The 14,265-nt window shown below is 33.7% G+C and overlaps 1 protein-coding gene across 6 annotated transcripts in view; it reads left to right on the top strand.

Annotated features, from left to right (window-relative positions):
* The window catches only part of LOC121424694 (inositol polyphosphate-5-phosphatase A-like), a 74,684-nt gene extending 61,935 nt beyond the window's left edge, over positions 1 to 12,749 (top strand). Inside the window, exons 18-19 of one of the 6 annotated variants that reach the window (XR_005971414.1) lie at positions 478 to 539; positions 10,921 to 12,749. Coding sequence is in view for 2 of the 6 variants with exons in the window: in XM_041620440.1 (XP_041476374.1) it covers positions 10,921 to 11,015 (95 nt within the window). In the remaining 4 variants the exon portion in view is untranslated. The remainder of the gene's footprint in view (positions 1 to 477; positions 540 to 10,920) is intronic. The other 5 variants (XR_005971415.1, XR_005971417.1, XM_041620442.1 and 2 more) reach the window with 5 other exon arrangements.
* The last annotated feature ends 1,516 nt before the right edge of the window (positions 12,750 to 14,265 follow it).

Below are 14,265 nucleotides of genomic sequence, written 5' to 3' on the forward strand. Positions count from 1 at the left end.
CATTTTCCAAACATTCCTTGAATGTAATTGCAATATACGTTAAAAAAAATAATTGCAAGGCAGGATTTTTTAATCACCAGTATTAAAGTTTGTGATATACCAAACAGAAGTTGATATGTTCTTTGACTGCAAGATGATATGTACATTGTCATATGTCAATACTGCTAGAAATTTGATAAATGTGTCAAAATGTCACTTATTCCTCATCTAGGGCCGGTTTCATGAAATTTGTTATGATAGCAAACTTGCAATAGATACATGTAATCATTCATTCTGATTGGCTGATATTGTTCATTTGTTATTATAACAGGTCTTAATGAAACTGGACCCTAGGGCCAGTTTAATGTAATCACATCACATCACAAACGTCTCTGCATGCCAAGAGAAACAGTTCCACAATGTTTTATGTACAGCACAACACTATATTATGTTTCTTTCTTTTCCCCCTCTACCTAAACCCCGCCCCCATTCTAATAGCACAGTAGAACCAGACATAAAGCGGCAACGACTCTTGTGAATGTCAGCACCCGAAACTTTGTGTAAGTGTCACAGTAATTGTTTGTCTAGAAGAAGTCCCTTCTGAGATACTTTCAGGTCACTGCACACCTCACGACTGGTTCACGACCCGTGGGGGGTGTTTTACAAAGATTTGATCGTGAATTAGAGTTGCACTTAAATTCCCAGTTGTGTGTGGTTTATAATGCATTACTGCATTGGTCAGATCATGCTACGAGGACACACACTACTGCACAATAATCAATGAGATTGTGTGTTACATTATCATGTGTGTGTTGACACTATAGCATGAATCTAAGTCACACTTGCGTGTAGCTCTTGTGAAACACCCCCCCCCCCCCCATCAGAAGAAAGCTCATTTTGCTTATTTTCTGGAAATATGAAGAATACAACCTTATTTGACGATTAAATTAACTGTAAAAATACAAATATCAACATTTTGGATAATTACAGGATAATGATTTCGAGTAAAGTCCAAATTTGTTTCAAAATGTAGCTGGGGAGCATTTCATCAATATTTTCATCCAACAAGCTGTGAGATCTGACAATTTTCCTTGCATCCAATTGACTAAGAAGCACTGCTCCTCCCATTCCTGTCAGATAAAGTGGGTCTTATCAGATAAAACATCAGACAATGATGTAATGCTATGATGTCATCCCGATTATCAAATTTGCTTTTATTTCAATAAGGAGGGGAGTATAAATCACGTGTTAATTTAGAACTTTGCATTCATGAAATTTGACGGTTTACTCCCAAATCGAGGTCACACCAATCGTAGGGTGTGCAGTGGCCTTGTGCAGATGACATACACGCATCCACCAATTATTAAATTGGCTAAGAAATATTTTTACTGCAATGTTTTTGCCCTGTTGCATCAGTGCAGAAACATCTTTTCACAGTAGTAGGATGTGGTGCAAATGGTCTACAAGCAGTTGGTCTACCCTTCAGATAGTCTTAATACCACATGGACTAAACCCATTTGGTCTACACTATACATGGTCTAATACCCACTTGGTCTAATGCCCAGTTGGTTGAATGTCCACTTGATCTTCCAATTATTTATTACTTTACCAATTGAAAAAAAAAATGGTTTGTAAACAGTCCATCTAACCGTCTGGATTAAACGGTGTTATACCAAGTGAATTTCAGATAAAATGGGTATTGTTGTAACTGGAAATTAGACAAAGTGGTATATAGGCGATATGGCAATTGGACCAAATAGTAGACAAACTGGTTGCTACAGGTTAAATACATGTATGTAATCCTGCACAGAAAGTATCTGCGAGATGTCATATTGTGCTTTCTATATCTTATGTCTATGTACATGTAATGTAACTGCTTATTCTTTTCTGTACAAGAAGTTCACATTCTTATTTTTATACTGTACATGTATATGAATTTGAAGGGGGAGTCCACCAGTTTGATTTGACATAAGCAGGAAAGTTAAGAAAAGATTAGCTGTATTCCATCACGGAATAAAAGATTTATGGATTTTGAAAGTTTTTATATTGTGACATAACATGCGAGCAGGTCCCTTATTTGTCATGCAATGTAGATTCTATGAAATGCCATTTTCTCACAAAACTGATAATGATTTTACCTATCAATTCATTACTTAACCAGGGGGCCATTTCATGAAGGCGTTCCTGAGATTTTGTATGACTTTACAGCATGACTAGTGCTATATGAGACAATGCTAAGATTTTCTCAACGGAGTGAACTAGGGCTGAGTCAAAGCGTTTAATCGCTGGACAATTACTGATAAAAGAATAAACATTTTCCTATTTCCCCCCCAAAATTGATCATTTTGAAAAAAAATCTTGCTGAAGTTTCACATTCTACATCTTTACATCCATTAAATGACCATCAATTTTCCATATTTACTCGAAATTGTTTTAATTTAGTTGGAAACTTTCAAGAAAATGAGGAATATTCACTGCTTTGTTGACTTGAAGATTGTTTTCAGTTGATGTCACACTCTGTTAACACCATGAAAAACTACATGTGGGACTACAATAATGTAGACCAACAAGAAGGCGACAATGTTTTGTACCATTGGCATACAATCTGGAGCCTGTTGCATAAAACTTTTTACCTGAGAAAACTCTGGTAAAAACTGAAAACTAAGGTTAGTCTGATTTCTGCCATTGACTTTAACACAGGGCAAAAACTCCGGTAAAAACAACCTGAGTTTTCTCAGGTAAAAAGTTTTATGCAATGGGTTCCAGGTGGATCGTAATCAGTTTTGTTGGTTTAACTGTATTATAAGATTTGGTCTGTGTGAAAACATTCAAGACTGACCTTGTAAATGTGATCCAAACAAGATTATTTTCACATTCTACTTGAGAGAAGTCCTCATGGAAAATTTACAAGTTAAAATCTTTAATTAGCCTAGCTTTAGTTTGAGGCCTTCATTATTGATAAAGTGGTATTATTGATTTAGTTGTTTTAGTTTTATGACTGTTTCTTTTGATGTAGTCAGAGGTTTCCATATAGTGATATTACCTAAATATCTGTTCATTAGTTATTCAATTGATAGATCCATGGATCTTTCTGGCAGGCTAGTGAGATGTTATTCCAATATACCAGTGATTTTTTTTTCAACATTTGTCATCTGACTATATGTTAGATCTGTAAACTTTACTTGATTTTGATAGGCCAAGAAGCACAGGTACTCCAATGACTGTCAAATAAAACAGGACTTGTGTGATGCAATCCCAGACAAGTCCTTTATGAAACACTCCCAATTGATACACATTTTTAGTCTGATTAGCTTACATTTAGACCAAGGCCTTTTTCTTAATAAAGTTGAAATATTGTTTATCTAATCATGTTATTTTTTTATTAAAAAAGGTTGTTTTCTTTCCTGTTTTTCTTGGTTGACACATTCAAGACTGACTTTGTAAATGTCATCCGAAAAAGATTATTTTCACATTCTACCTGAGAGAAGTCCTCATAGAAAACTTACAAGTTAAAATCTTTAATTAGCCTACCTTAAATTGGAGGCTTTCATTATTGATAAAGTGGTATTGATTTAGTTATTTTAGTTTTATGTTTCTTTTGATGTAGTCAAAGGTTTCAATATAGTGATATTACCTAAATATCTGTTCATTAGCTATTCAATTGATAGATCCATGGATCTTTCTGGCAGGCTAGTGAGATGTTATTCCAATATACCAGTGATGTATTTTTTCAACATTTGTCATCTGACTATATGCCAGATCTGTAAACTTTTCTTGATTTTGATAGGCCAAGAAGCACAGGTACTCCAATGACTGTCAAATAAAACAGGACTTGTGTGATGCAATCCCAGACAAGTCCTTTATGAAACACTCCCCATTGATACACATTTTAAGTCTGATTAGCCTACATTTGGACCAAGGACTTTTTCTAAGAAAAGTAGGATTATTGAATATCTAATCATGTTTCTTATTAAAAAAGGGTGTTTCCTGTTTTTCTTAACAAATTCTAGAAGGTTAACACGTATGAAATCCTTTAGATAGTAATGAAGAAGTTAAGATGGCGAAAGCACCATGTTAAGAATTAAGCTATCTGTATTGAATTGATTGATCCATGTTTCTGTTAGGCAACCCACATGAAGTAATAATAAACCCGGTAGTCAATTAAACTGTTAAGTTACAAAGATTATTTATATTATATACCTCATACTTAGATTATAATCCTGATTGGTCAAAACTTCATCATGTGACGCGTTGCAATTCCATCTATCATCATCTCAGGGATTTGACTTGCTTTCAATTTTTTATATCGAGCCCTGCGATACAACATTTGACACTTTAGGGAGGGGTCACAAGCTATGTTCTTACTTGCACAGCTAGCTAGTTTGAGCTGGCTGCTTGTTGTTGTTCGGTGACATGCGAGCAGCCACCAGCACACTGGCCATGCCTGACGTACCTGTTGATTAGCAGATAGTGCTGCATATTTAAATTACAAAATGATTTTAATCGTGAATCAACTTTAAGTAATTACACTTGTGGTGCTAGTAACACCAGTGATCCTAAAATAGGTACCGGTAATCCTTTGGTCCAGAGTTATGTGATGAACGATGAGATAAGGCACTGCTCTATATTCAGATGATGCTTGAAATCATCACCCCTTGGTGGTATGAAAAGCAACTAAATGCTACTAAAAGTTACTTGATGATAACGTCTTTGCCATTCAATGGTAACTACCATAGTAATGCTGATCAACAGCCAATCAAAATCAAGGATTCCTTGCAAGTTACCATTGCATGGCAAAGTTACCATAATGGTTACTTTTATGCAAGGGTGCCTGGGAATTATATTTTACACGGTCGTCCTCGTGAGCAGTCGATGTTTGTGTACTACCATGTGGAGCATTGTGGCCCAGTGGATTAGTCTCAGGACTTTGAAACAGAGGGTCGTGGGTTCAAATCCCAGCCATGGCATAGCTTCCTTCAGCAAGAAATTTACCCACATTGTGCTGCACTCAACCCAGGTGAGGTGAAGGGGTACCTGGCAGGAATGTATTCCTTGAAATGCTGAGCTCGTAAAAGCTGCTTGAGCTACAGCTAGGGTAATAATATCCAAGTCTTTTGGAAGCGCATAGAGACGTTATTCATAATGTGTTATGCGCTATACAAGAACTGACTATTATTATTATTACTAGTGACTGTCTCTCTCTCATGTTAAACTTTTGAAGATTTACCTGATGCTTTGAAACTTGACTTGTTTGAGACTGGGAAATGTTTGTTAGTCCTGCAGATGACTTGGATATGATATGCCAGTATTTGATTAGGTTAATACTTTGCCACTAAATCATCATCATCATCAAAACCATGATCATTGTTATCATCATCATCAAAACCATGGTCATTGTTGTCATCATCATCATCATCATCATCAAAACCATGGTCATTGTTGCCATCATTATCATTATCATCATCATCATCATCATCATCAAAACCATGGTCATTGTTGTCATCATCATCATCAAAGCCGGGGTCATTGTTGTCATCATTATCATCATCATCAAAACCGGGGTCATTGTTGTCATCATCATCATCAAATCCATGGTCATTGTTGTCATCATCATCAAAACCATGGTCATTGTTATCATCATCATCAAATCCATGGTCATTGTTATTATCATTATCATCATCATCATCAAAACCATGGTCATTAATGTCATTATCAACATCATCAAAACCATGGACATTGTTGTCATCATCACTATCATCATCATCATCATCAAAACACCATGGTCATTGCTATCATCATCATCATCATCAAGACCACGGTCATTATCATCATCATCATCATCAAAACCATGGTCATTGTCATCATCATCAAAACCATGGTCATTATCATCAAAACCATGGTCATTGTCATCATCATCATCATCAAAACCATGGTCATTGTTATCAACATCATCAAAACCAAAACCATGGTCATTGTTATCATCATCATCATCATCAAAACCATGGTCATTGTCATCATCATCATCATCAAAACCATGGTCTTTGTTGTCATCATTATCATCATCATCATCATCATCAAAACCATGGTCATTGTTATCATCATCATCATCATCATCATCAAAACCATGGTCATTGTTGTCATCATCATCATCAAAACCATGGTCATTGTTGTCATCATTATCAAAACCATGGTCTTTGTTGTCATCATTATCATCATCATCAAAACCATGGTAATCATCATCATCATCATCATCAAAACCATGGTCATTGTTGTCATCATCATCATCAAAACCATGGTCATTGTTGTCATCATTATCATCGTCATTATCAAAACCATGGTAATCATCATCATCATTATTATCAAAACCATGGTCATTGTTGTCATCATCATCATCAAAACCATGGTCATTGTTGTCATCATCATCATCATCAAAACCATGGTCATTGTTATCATCATCATCGTCATCATCATCAAAACCATGGTCATTGTTGTCATCATCATCATTATCATCATCATCATCAAAACCATGTTCTTTGTTGTCATCATTATCATCATCAAAACCATGGTCATTGTTGTCATCATCATCAAAACCATGGTCATTGTCATCATCATCAAAACCATGGTCATTGTTGTCATCATCATCATCAAAACCATGGTCATTATTGTCATCATCATTATCATCATATCGATATCATCCATTATCAATTGTTCAGTTAAATAAATATCTTGTTGGGATATGGCTTCTTTTCATCAATATGCCCATCATCTTCTGTGAATTCTAAACTCAAATCTCTGTAACCTGCAGCAAAATGTTTGCATGCCTTCATTGTTTGATCCTTTATATATATTTTTAGTTGAATTTGAATTCTTTATGTTACCATTTATGCAAAAAAAGACAATATATCATGTTTATAGAGCTTTTCCACCACTCGGGCTGCATTTCTGAATGGAAATAAAGGCTTTGTTTATGTTGAGTTGAGTCTTGCCCTGATTGACTCTTAACCTAATTTAGATTTTGAAAGGAAATAGAGGTTTGTCATATTGTTATTGAACATAAAAGAGATGTATGGAATCACCTGAATATTGAGAATACTACTGCCACATGTATTCTAAACCTTGGGATGATGAAATTATACTTTAAACAAATATTTTTTAGTAAGTAGCTTGTAAAACTTTTTTTTGTTGTGATTGTTGTAGAACTTCAATTCCAGATATTATACATGTTCATGTAGCTACAAAGAAATCTGCTAAAATTAGATTACAGTCTTTTCACTTTTATTTGATGTGCTCATCATGCATTTAATGATCTTTCAACAAATTATGTCTATTAGTCTAACTATTAAGTTAACTTCATATGTGAACATCTCCCTTTATGCACCAGTCTATGAGTAAATATGCTTAGATATATCATAATGGTCTTTTTAATGAACCAAATTTTAATTGATTAGTTTTATTTTTCTAGCAGTACTCATTCTCATTAACCATATCTATGCTTTCACATTAATATGAAATATTTGCAGATCAAAGTGATTCCTCTTCCTAAAGTCTACAGTCATTAGATACTAATATTCTAATTAGCCATGATGAAAATGATTAGTATACTAGTTAAGATATTTAGGTTGATAAAAAACAGCTAATCCTTTTCTTGTGAAATTTAATTGCTGTATTTAGCATTTTAAATGGCAGTATAAAAATATATGTTCAATCATTCATCTACCTGTCGATGACTGAAATTATTTTGCTAATTGTAAAACAAACACTAAATGCTGAAAGAAAGAGGTTATATCAATAAAATATTCTGTTGAATTAAGACATGGATTTCATCATAAACATGCATTGCCGAACATGGCTAAGGCGACACCCGTGACTTTGATTTTCTCCCCCATTTTGTGCGCGGTGATGAGCGTTGTCAAAATTTGGCCCCCTCTTCCTACTGTTCAAGAAAGGCTCCGGTGTAACCAGGCCTGTAAATACCTCTCACTATATGTTCCCTTTAAAATAGCCCCTTCACATTTTCCCTTAATAGTTACATGCCGTAATAGCTTTTAAGGTGTTCAATTTATCCATCTCAATGATTAATTCCATACATAGAAAAAACATTGTTATCAGAGTGTAATGGTCTCTTAAAGTTTAAAGCCTGTGTATAGCTTTGGTAAAGGGTCAATAATGTGATTGATAATCGAATATCATCTAATATGACAGTCTTACTGAAGCGTAGAGACCATTAGATATTTTTCCAACTACACTTCTCTGAGAAAATTTCAAATATTCAAATCTTAGATATATAGCGCCCTCTCTCGGCGATGCTTGTTTTAAATTTAAAAAATGGACATTCAAGCACTTATCTTGTAAATTTAGTGACTAGATATTCAAAAGTTACAGACAAAGAACATATCTTGAAAGTTTCAGCCCATTCCATGATTTGGAATAGGATTTAATTGAAAGACAAAAACACACAGATATTTTAATTTGATCGGGTGACCCGATCAAGTTAAATTTCCATGTAAAATCGCAAAATTTATCCTGTAAAACACATTTTCATTTCATATCCTCCACATCATAACTGTTATAGGGCATATCCATTCATACTAGCTAGCAATGAATTGGAATAGTGATAGGTGCATTTTGGTGGATTTACCAAAACTATACACAAGCTTTAACACCAGAGATATGTGGTAATTGAGTTGGTATTAATCTACAAACTTAAGGGTCATTAGGATAAGATTAATGATGCCTTAAGCGGTCATATGGGTGGGTTTTCATTCTCTGTGCCAGATACTAGTAATAGGTTTGTTCCGTTTTTTTTTCTCTCTCTCTCTTTCTTTGTTTATTCTTATCTCTGTTGACAATGTAATTATGATGCTGTTGTTAATGATTACATGCATTTGGTCTGATGGATGTTTTACCTAGAAAATGCATAGAAGAATTTGTTTCTCTCTTTCCTTTCCTTGTACACTCTTATTTAGTAGATGATGTACTAATAAAGGAATAGATTTACATAGATCAAATGCAGGATTCCAGGGCCCCGTTTTACAAGATTTATGATTGATCCAATCAATCGTACTTCTATGGAAATCCATCAGTGTCATTATTTTTTTTTTCTACAAGAACTTTGCACAATGTCTTTGAAAACAAAGAGAAGCACACTGAATTGTCAAGAAAACGGTGAATGTACATCATATCTATAAAATATTTTGAATTATAGTTGTGGTTGATTGGATCAATTGCAACTCTTTGTAAGACAGGGCCCTTATGGTGTGTTTGTGTTTGGGGGGCTGGTACATGAGGGACTCGTGATAAAAATAGTTTACCGGTATCTTGAAACTTTGTACATTTTGAATCAGCCAGGACCAAGGCTAAAGCTGACACAATATGACCTCAAGGCCAACCTTGGTTTGGGGGGGGGGTGGTATAATGTCTATAGGTACAAAAAAAAGCAAGTTGCTCACAGTGCTTCTTTCCATGTATCTAAATTATAGTTATGTATATTAAAAACATTTTTACTTAAAACTTGCAAAAATAGTCCAGAGTTGATACATTTATTGACATCAACAAACAACTTTTTGAATCACTTTATTCAAAACAAACTTTTTCCTTAAACAGTGCAGAAATAGTCCAGGGTTAATACGCTTATTGACACAACAACTATTTGGATCCATGTAAATTCTGTAGAAAATAGGGTGGTCAGTAACAAGCCGGATAAGAATAGTAATTAATCTTTATTTTCCTATACATGTAAAAGCAGAATGTATCTTGTTTTTAACTCTTTGTACCTGAAAGGCCAGAATACTGGCCTGACGGCATATGACTTGAAAAACATGGGTTCTAAATGATGTTTTGTGTATAAATGTCATCTTCCCATTTCTAGTACATTTGATTCAGGATGAGGACAATGACAACCCTAAATAACTCAGGGTTCAAAGTGACTAAAAATGATATATTGAAAAATAAACCGTAATGATCCTTCCTGTTGACTGAAAATTTTAGGCTCTCATTGCTGATGGTTTCACAGTATTAGATATTAATAGAAATATTTATTAACTTTAATTAATCTACCATGTAAACAAGTTAAATGTTAAATGCAATGAGTAGTGTATGGTCATGGGAGACAAATTATTTTGAATGTTTGTTTTTATGTTTCTAAGATGAAAACAGGAAACAGAGAGATACTGTAGAGAAAGACGAATAATTAACAATGTATCTATTTCAGTTATTTCCTTATTTTGATCTTATCGAAATTCCAAAGTCTGATATGTCATTTTCTTAGATATATTTAGATAGATGTCATCTACTGTAGAGAAAAAAAATTATTACATTTTACTCTTTATTCTCTATCCCTTATTTTTTAAAGATTTTATTGTTCACTCTTTGTAAATAGGCAGCATTAAAGAATTATCTGCTGGATAAACTTGTTATTGTCATTACATGTCTGCAAATGTATGTGAATGAAGTATATGGGGAGTAGGATACTAAAAGAAGAGCAAAAGAGAGGACATAATTGTAAATTTATGTAGGTTTGGTTAGGGAAGTGACTGTTGTGTGGGGGAAATGAGCGTCATCATCCCCCTTCATTAAGATCACAGCAACACAACCCTTGGTTCTATATGACCATGTTTGTGAGCTCATTGAGAACTGGGTTCGGGTAGGAACATGGGCGAAATGAAAAAAAAAACGACTAGGTCTCTACTTAAATCTCAGAGAATAGTTTTCTATTGTCCATTCAGGCTGATGAGAATATGTCATGTCATGGTGAAGAAATCTATAGTTCCTTATTGTCAAGGCAGGGAGGAGGAGAAATCCCACCCCCCCCCAAAAAAAAAGAGAAAAACAATTCTATATCCTTGTAAACTGAGCAAATTTGAGAATGAATTCTTCTATATTCTTGACAATATTTTTAGTCATATATGTCACCTATCCATGTTTTTTTTTTGTCTTTTGCAGTTGTGTGGCCATTGCGAATTCGCTACAAGTACAACTACCACTACACACGATCAGAGCGCCCTCATGTGCTGATATATCGTGAGACATCTGTTTGAATGCTGGCTCTGAAGTCATGGACCAATCATCTGTCATTCTCCTCTCATTTAATCCCCTAACCTTTTTCTCTTCCTTATTCTAATTTCGTCTGTGTTGATATGGAGGCTGAATAATGCAAACTTGTTTAAAGAATGGATCAAATTTCTTGTTTGTAAGGTCCACCTATCCACTGAGATGTATGAAAAAGCTTCGACTTGTGGGATAAGCTGAACAGTGCATTTTTCCTTTTTCTCTTGCATGCTTAACACCTAATTTTAATAACCATAATTTTTTTTAAACAATGCTTCTAAACAGTTTGCATTTTGCATTCAATATTGAAGTCGTGAACATAAAATGATCTGGCTTGAAGTTCACAGTAAATTTAGCTAGGAATACTAAAATGAAAAAAATCTGCTTTCCTGCAAGCTTCATGATCAGAGTAAACTCCAAATTGGTTTTAATTTTTTTTTTGGCTAGTAAATTTTTTTCAGGTAGGAACTATCCTTAATTTGTGGTTGAAAACTTTTTTTTGCTTGTCAAATTTTCCTCCGAAAAATTTGTCCCCCACTTTTGGAAAATCCTGGATCTGCCCCTGACTTCATACCACTATTCAGAACTTTTTTATTGTAATGATTTCACTGATATGAATGTTCACATCAAATGCTATTTCAATTTTCCAAAAAATTGGAATGCAAATGGATGGGATAGTGTGCTCCTTGCTTTGAATGATATCATACAGCATAGTATTTGAATACCAAAATTTGAATAAACATCTCATATATGTATTTGGACATTGCAATAACAGTAAGATTGCCAAACAATCAGAAACATTTTTTTTTAGATTTCCCATATTTTAAGATTTTTAAGTGGTATCCAGATATAGCTTCTAAATAAACATCAATCTTGATTTGGTGTGATATAAACTATTTGCAACTAATTATATCTATTAAACTTGATTGCACATAAGTATAGAGATGGTGATTTTCTGTTTCAAAAACTGGTCTTTTCTGTTTCTGAAAATCTGTAATTCCATTTCAACTTTAAAAAATTATGTTTTGTCACTGAAAATGTACACTGCAAAAACCTGAATTCCGTTTTGCATAGGTGAATTCCATGAATTTTACATGAATAGTATAAGAACCGAATGGAATTTTCATTTTATTTACCGGTAAGATAAAAAAGAATCACTGTCCCTGCACATATTTTTTCTGCAATTGAATTTAAGTAGACAAGTAACAGTTGCTATTAAACAGTGTTTTGTGATGCTGGTCTTATATCACCAATAATTAGAATGCCAATCATGGCTATAAATTCATTTTCAAGAAACTTTAAGAAGGAATTTCTGAAACTGGGTTTATATCCATGGATAACATTGATGTTTCGGGACACTTCATCTTAAAAAAAATGCACTTGGCTTCAGAATAATGCTAAGTTTAAGATTTTTAATGTCAATCTTTATATAGAAGTTTGAATGTCTTTGGAGTTGAACTCCAAAATCCTTTACAATTTGATGACTAAAAGGGGGAGCCTCTCCATTATCAAATTGACTAGAATAATTTTTTACTCTGCTATGTAAGGTAAGATACACAGTAATAAGCTATCACCTGAAAATATTTCATCCCTTATATTTAGGCCTAAGTCTATATTTGAATGATTCACAAACTTGTAATTTTACCCCTTCAGTTGATGAGTGAAATTTTGAACAAAGAAGCACAAGTTTTTGTGATATTCCTTCAATGAGATGACAATGAAACCCCCCAAAAAAATCATAGATGCTGACAAAATCTGAAATGAGATTCAAATATTTTATCAAAGTTTATGACATTAAGAATGTCAGTCTGATTTGATATTTTTGAATCATTGTAATCACTGTGGAAGTGTGTTATTGAATTGGTACAGCAGATAGTTATGATAAAGGGATTGGTGAGTTTATTCTTTGTATTCAGATAAAAGCTTACTCATGCAAATAGGTTCTCTTGGTATATATTCTGTAAAATGTTGTATGATCATATGCTTTCTTCAAACTTGCTTGATTCTGTGTCTTTCTCCACATATTTTTTTCATTAAATGTTTCTTTTCTCTGTCTCTCTATCTCTTCTTGCTGTTCTCCATGTCTTCTCTTTAAAGGACGAGTCCACCCCAACAAAAACTTGATTTGAATAAAAAGAGACAAATTCAACAAGCATCACATTGAAAATTTCATCAAAATTGGATGTAAAATAAGAAAGTTATGACATCTTAAAGTTTCGCTTAATTTCACAAAACAGTTATATGCACATCCTGGCTGGTATGCAAATGAGGAGACTATGACGTCATCCACTCACTATTTCTTTTGTATTTTATTATATGAAATGTGAAATGTTCTCATTTTCTCCTCTTTGGCAAGTGATACAACAATTAATTCCTCCCTGAACATGGGGAATCAGCATTGTTTTATAATATATCGTTCAGTCAAGTTGGTCCTTATTGTCAAATCTATAAAAAAATGAAATATTGTATGATTCAAACAATAAAAAAAAATAGTGAGTGATTGACATCATCGACCGACTCACCTAGTTGTGCATATCACTGTTTTGTGAAAAACAAGCAAAACTTTAAAATGTCATAACTTTCTTATTTTACATCTGATTTTGATGAAATTTTCAGCATTATGCTGGTTTGATTTTCTCTATTTATTCAAGTCAGCATTTTCCTGTGGTGGACTTGACCTATGAATGCCCATTCCTTTTTCTTTCCTCTTTTTAGGACATGACCCATAGACTGTCCTGATGCTATTTATTACCTCTGTCTTATAAACACACCTTTATAGTACAGACAGACAGACATACATACATGCACACATACAAACTTCTTTTGTTACATGTATATAAGTCTTTGTGCATGAACAAATTGTGTGAGATTCGATCTTTTATTCTTTCTTTCTTTCTTTCTTTCTTCTTTGCTTACATGATATTATTTACATCATGACCCCAATGCATTTTTGATTAACTTATTCAAGCACAAACCTGTTCACAGTGGTTCTGTAACTAATTTAACTTTATTGTATTCTCATATATTCAGTGTGGAATAGGTTTCACAAGATAATGTTAGCATTTATAGAGATGATGATCACATACTTAGCTGGTTTTATATATGTATTGTAGAAAGAACTTTTATACACCACGCTAAAACCAGAGTAAATTTGTACATTAAAATTACCCGTGCAATAAGTACCTTTAACCTTATTATAGTTATATGTATTATATTAGCATTTGCTGACGCAGTTGTGAA

Source organism: Lytechinus variegatus, chromosome 12 (assembly GCF_018143015.1).
Source record: "Lytechinus variegatus isolate NC3 chromosome 12, Lvar_3.0, whole genome shotgun sequence".
NCBI lineage: Eukaryota > Metazoa > Echinodermata > Echinoidea > Temnopleuroida > Toxopneustidae > Lytechinus > Lytechinus variegatus.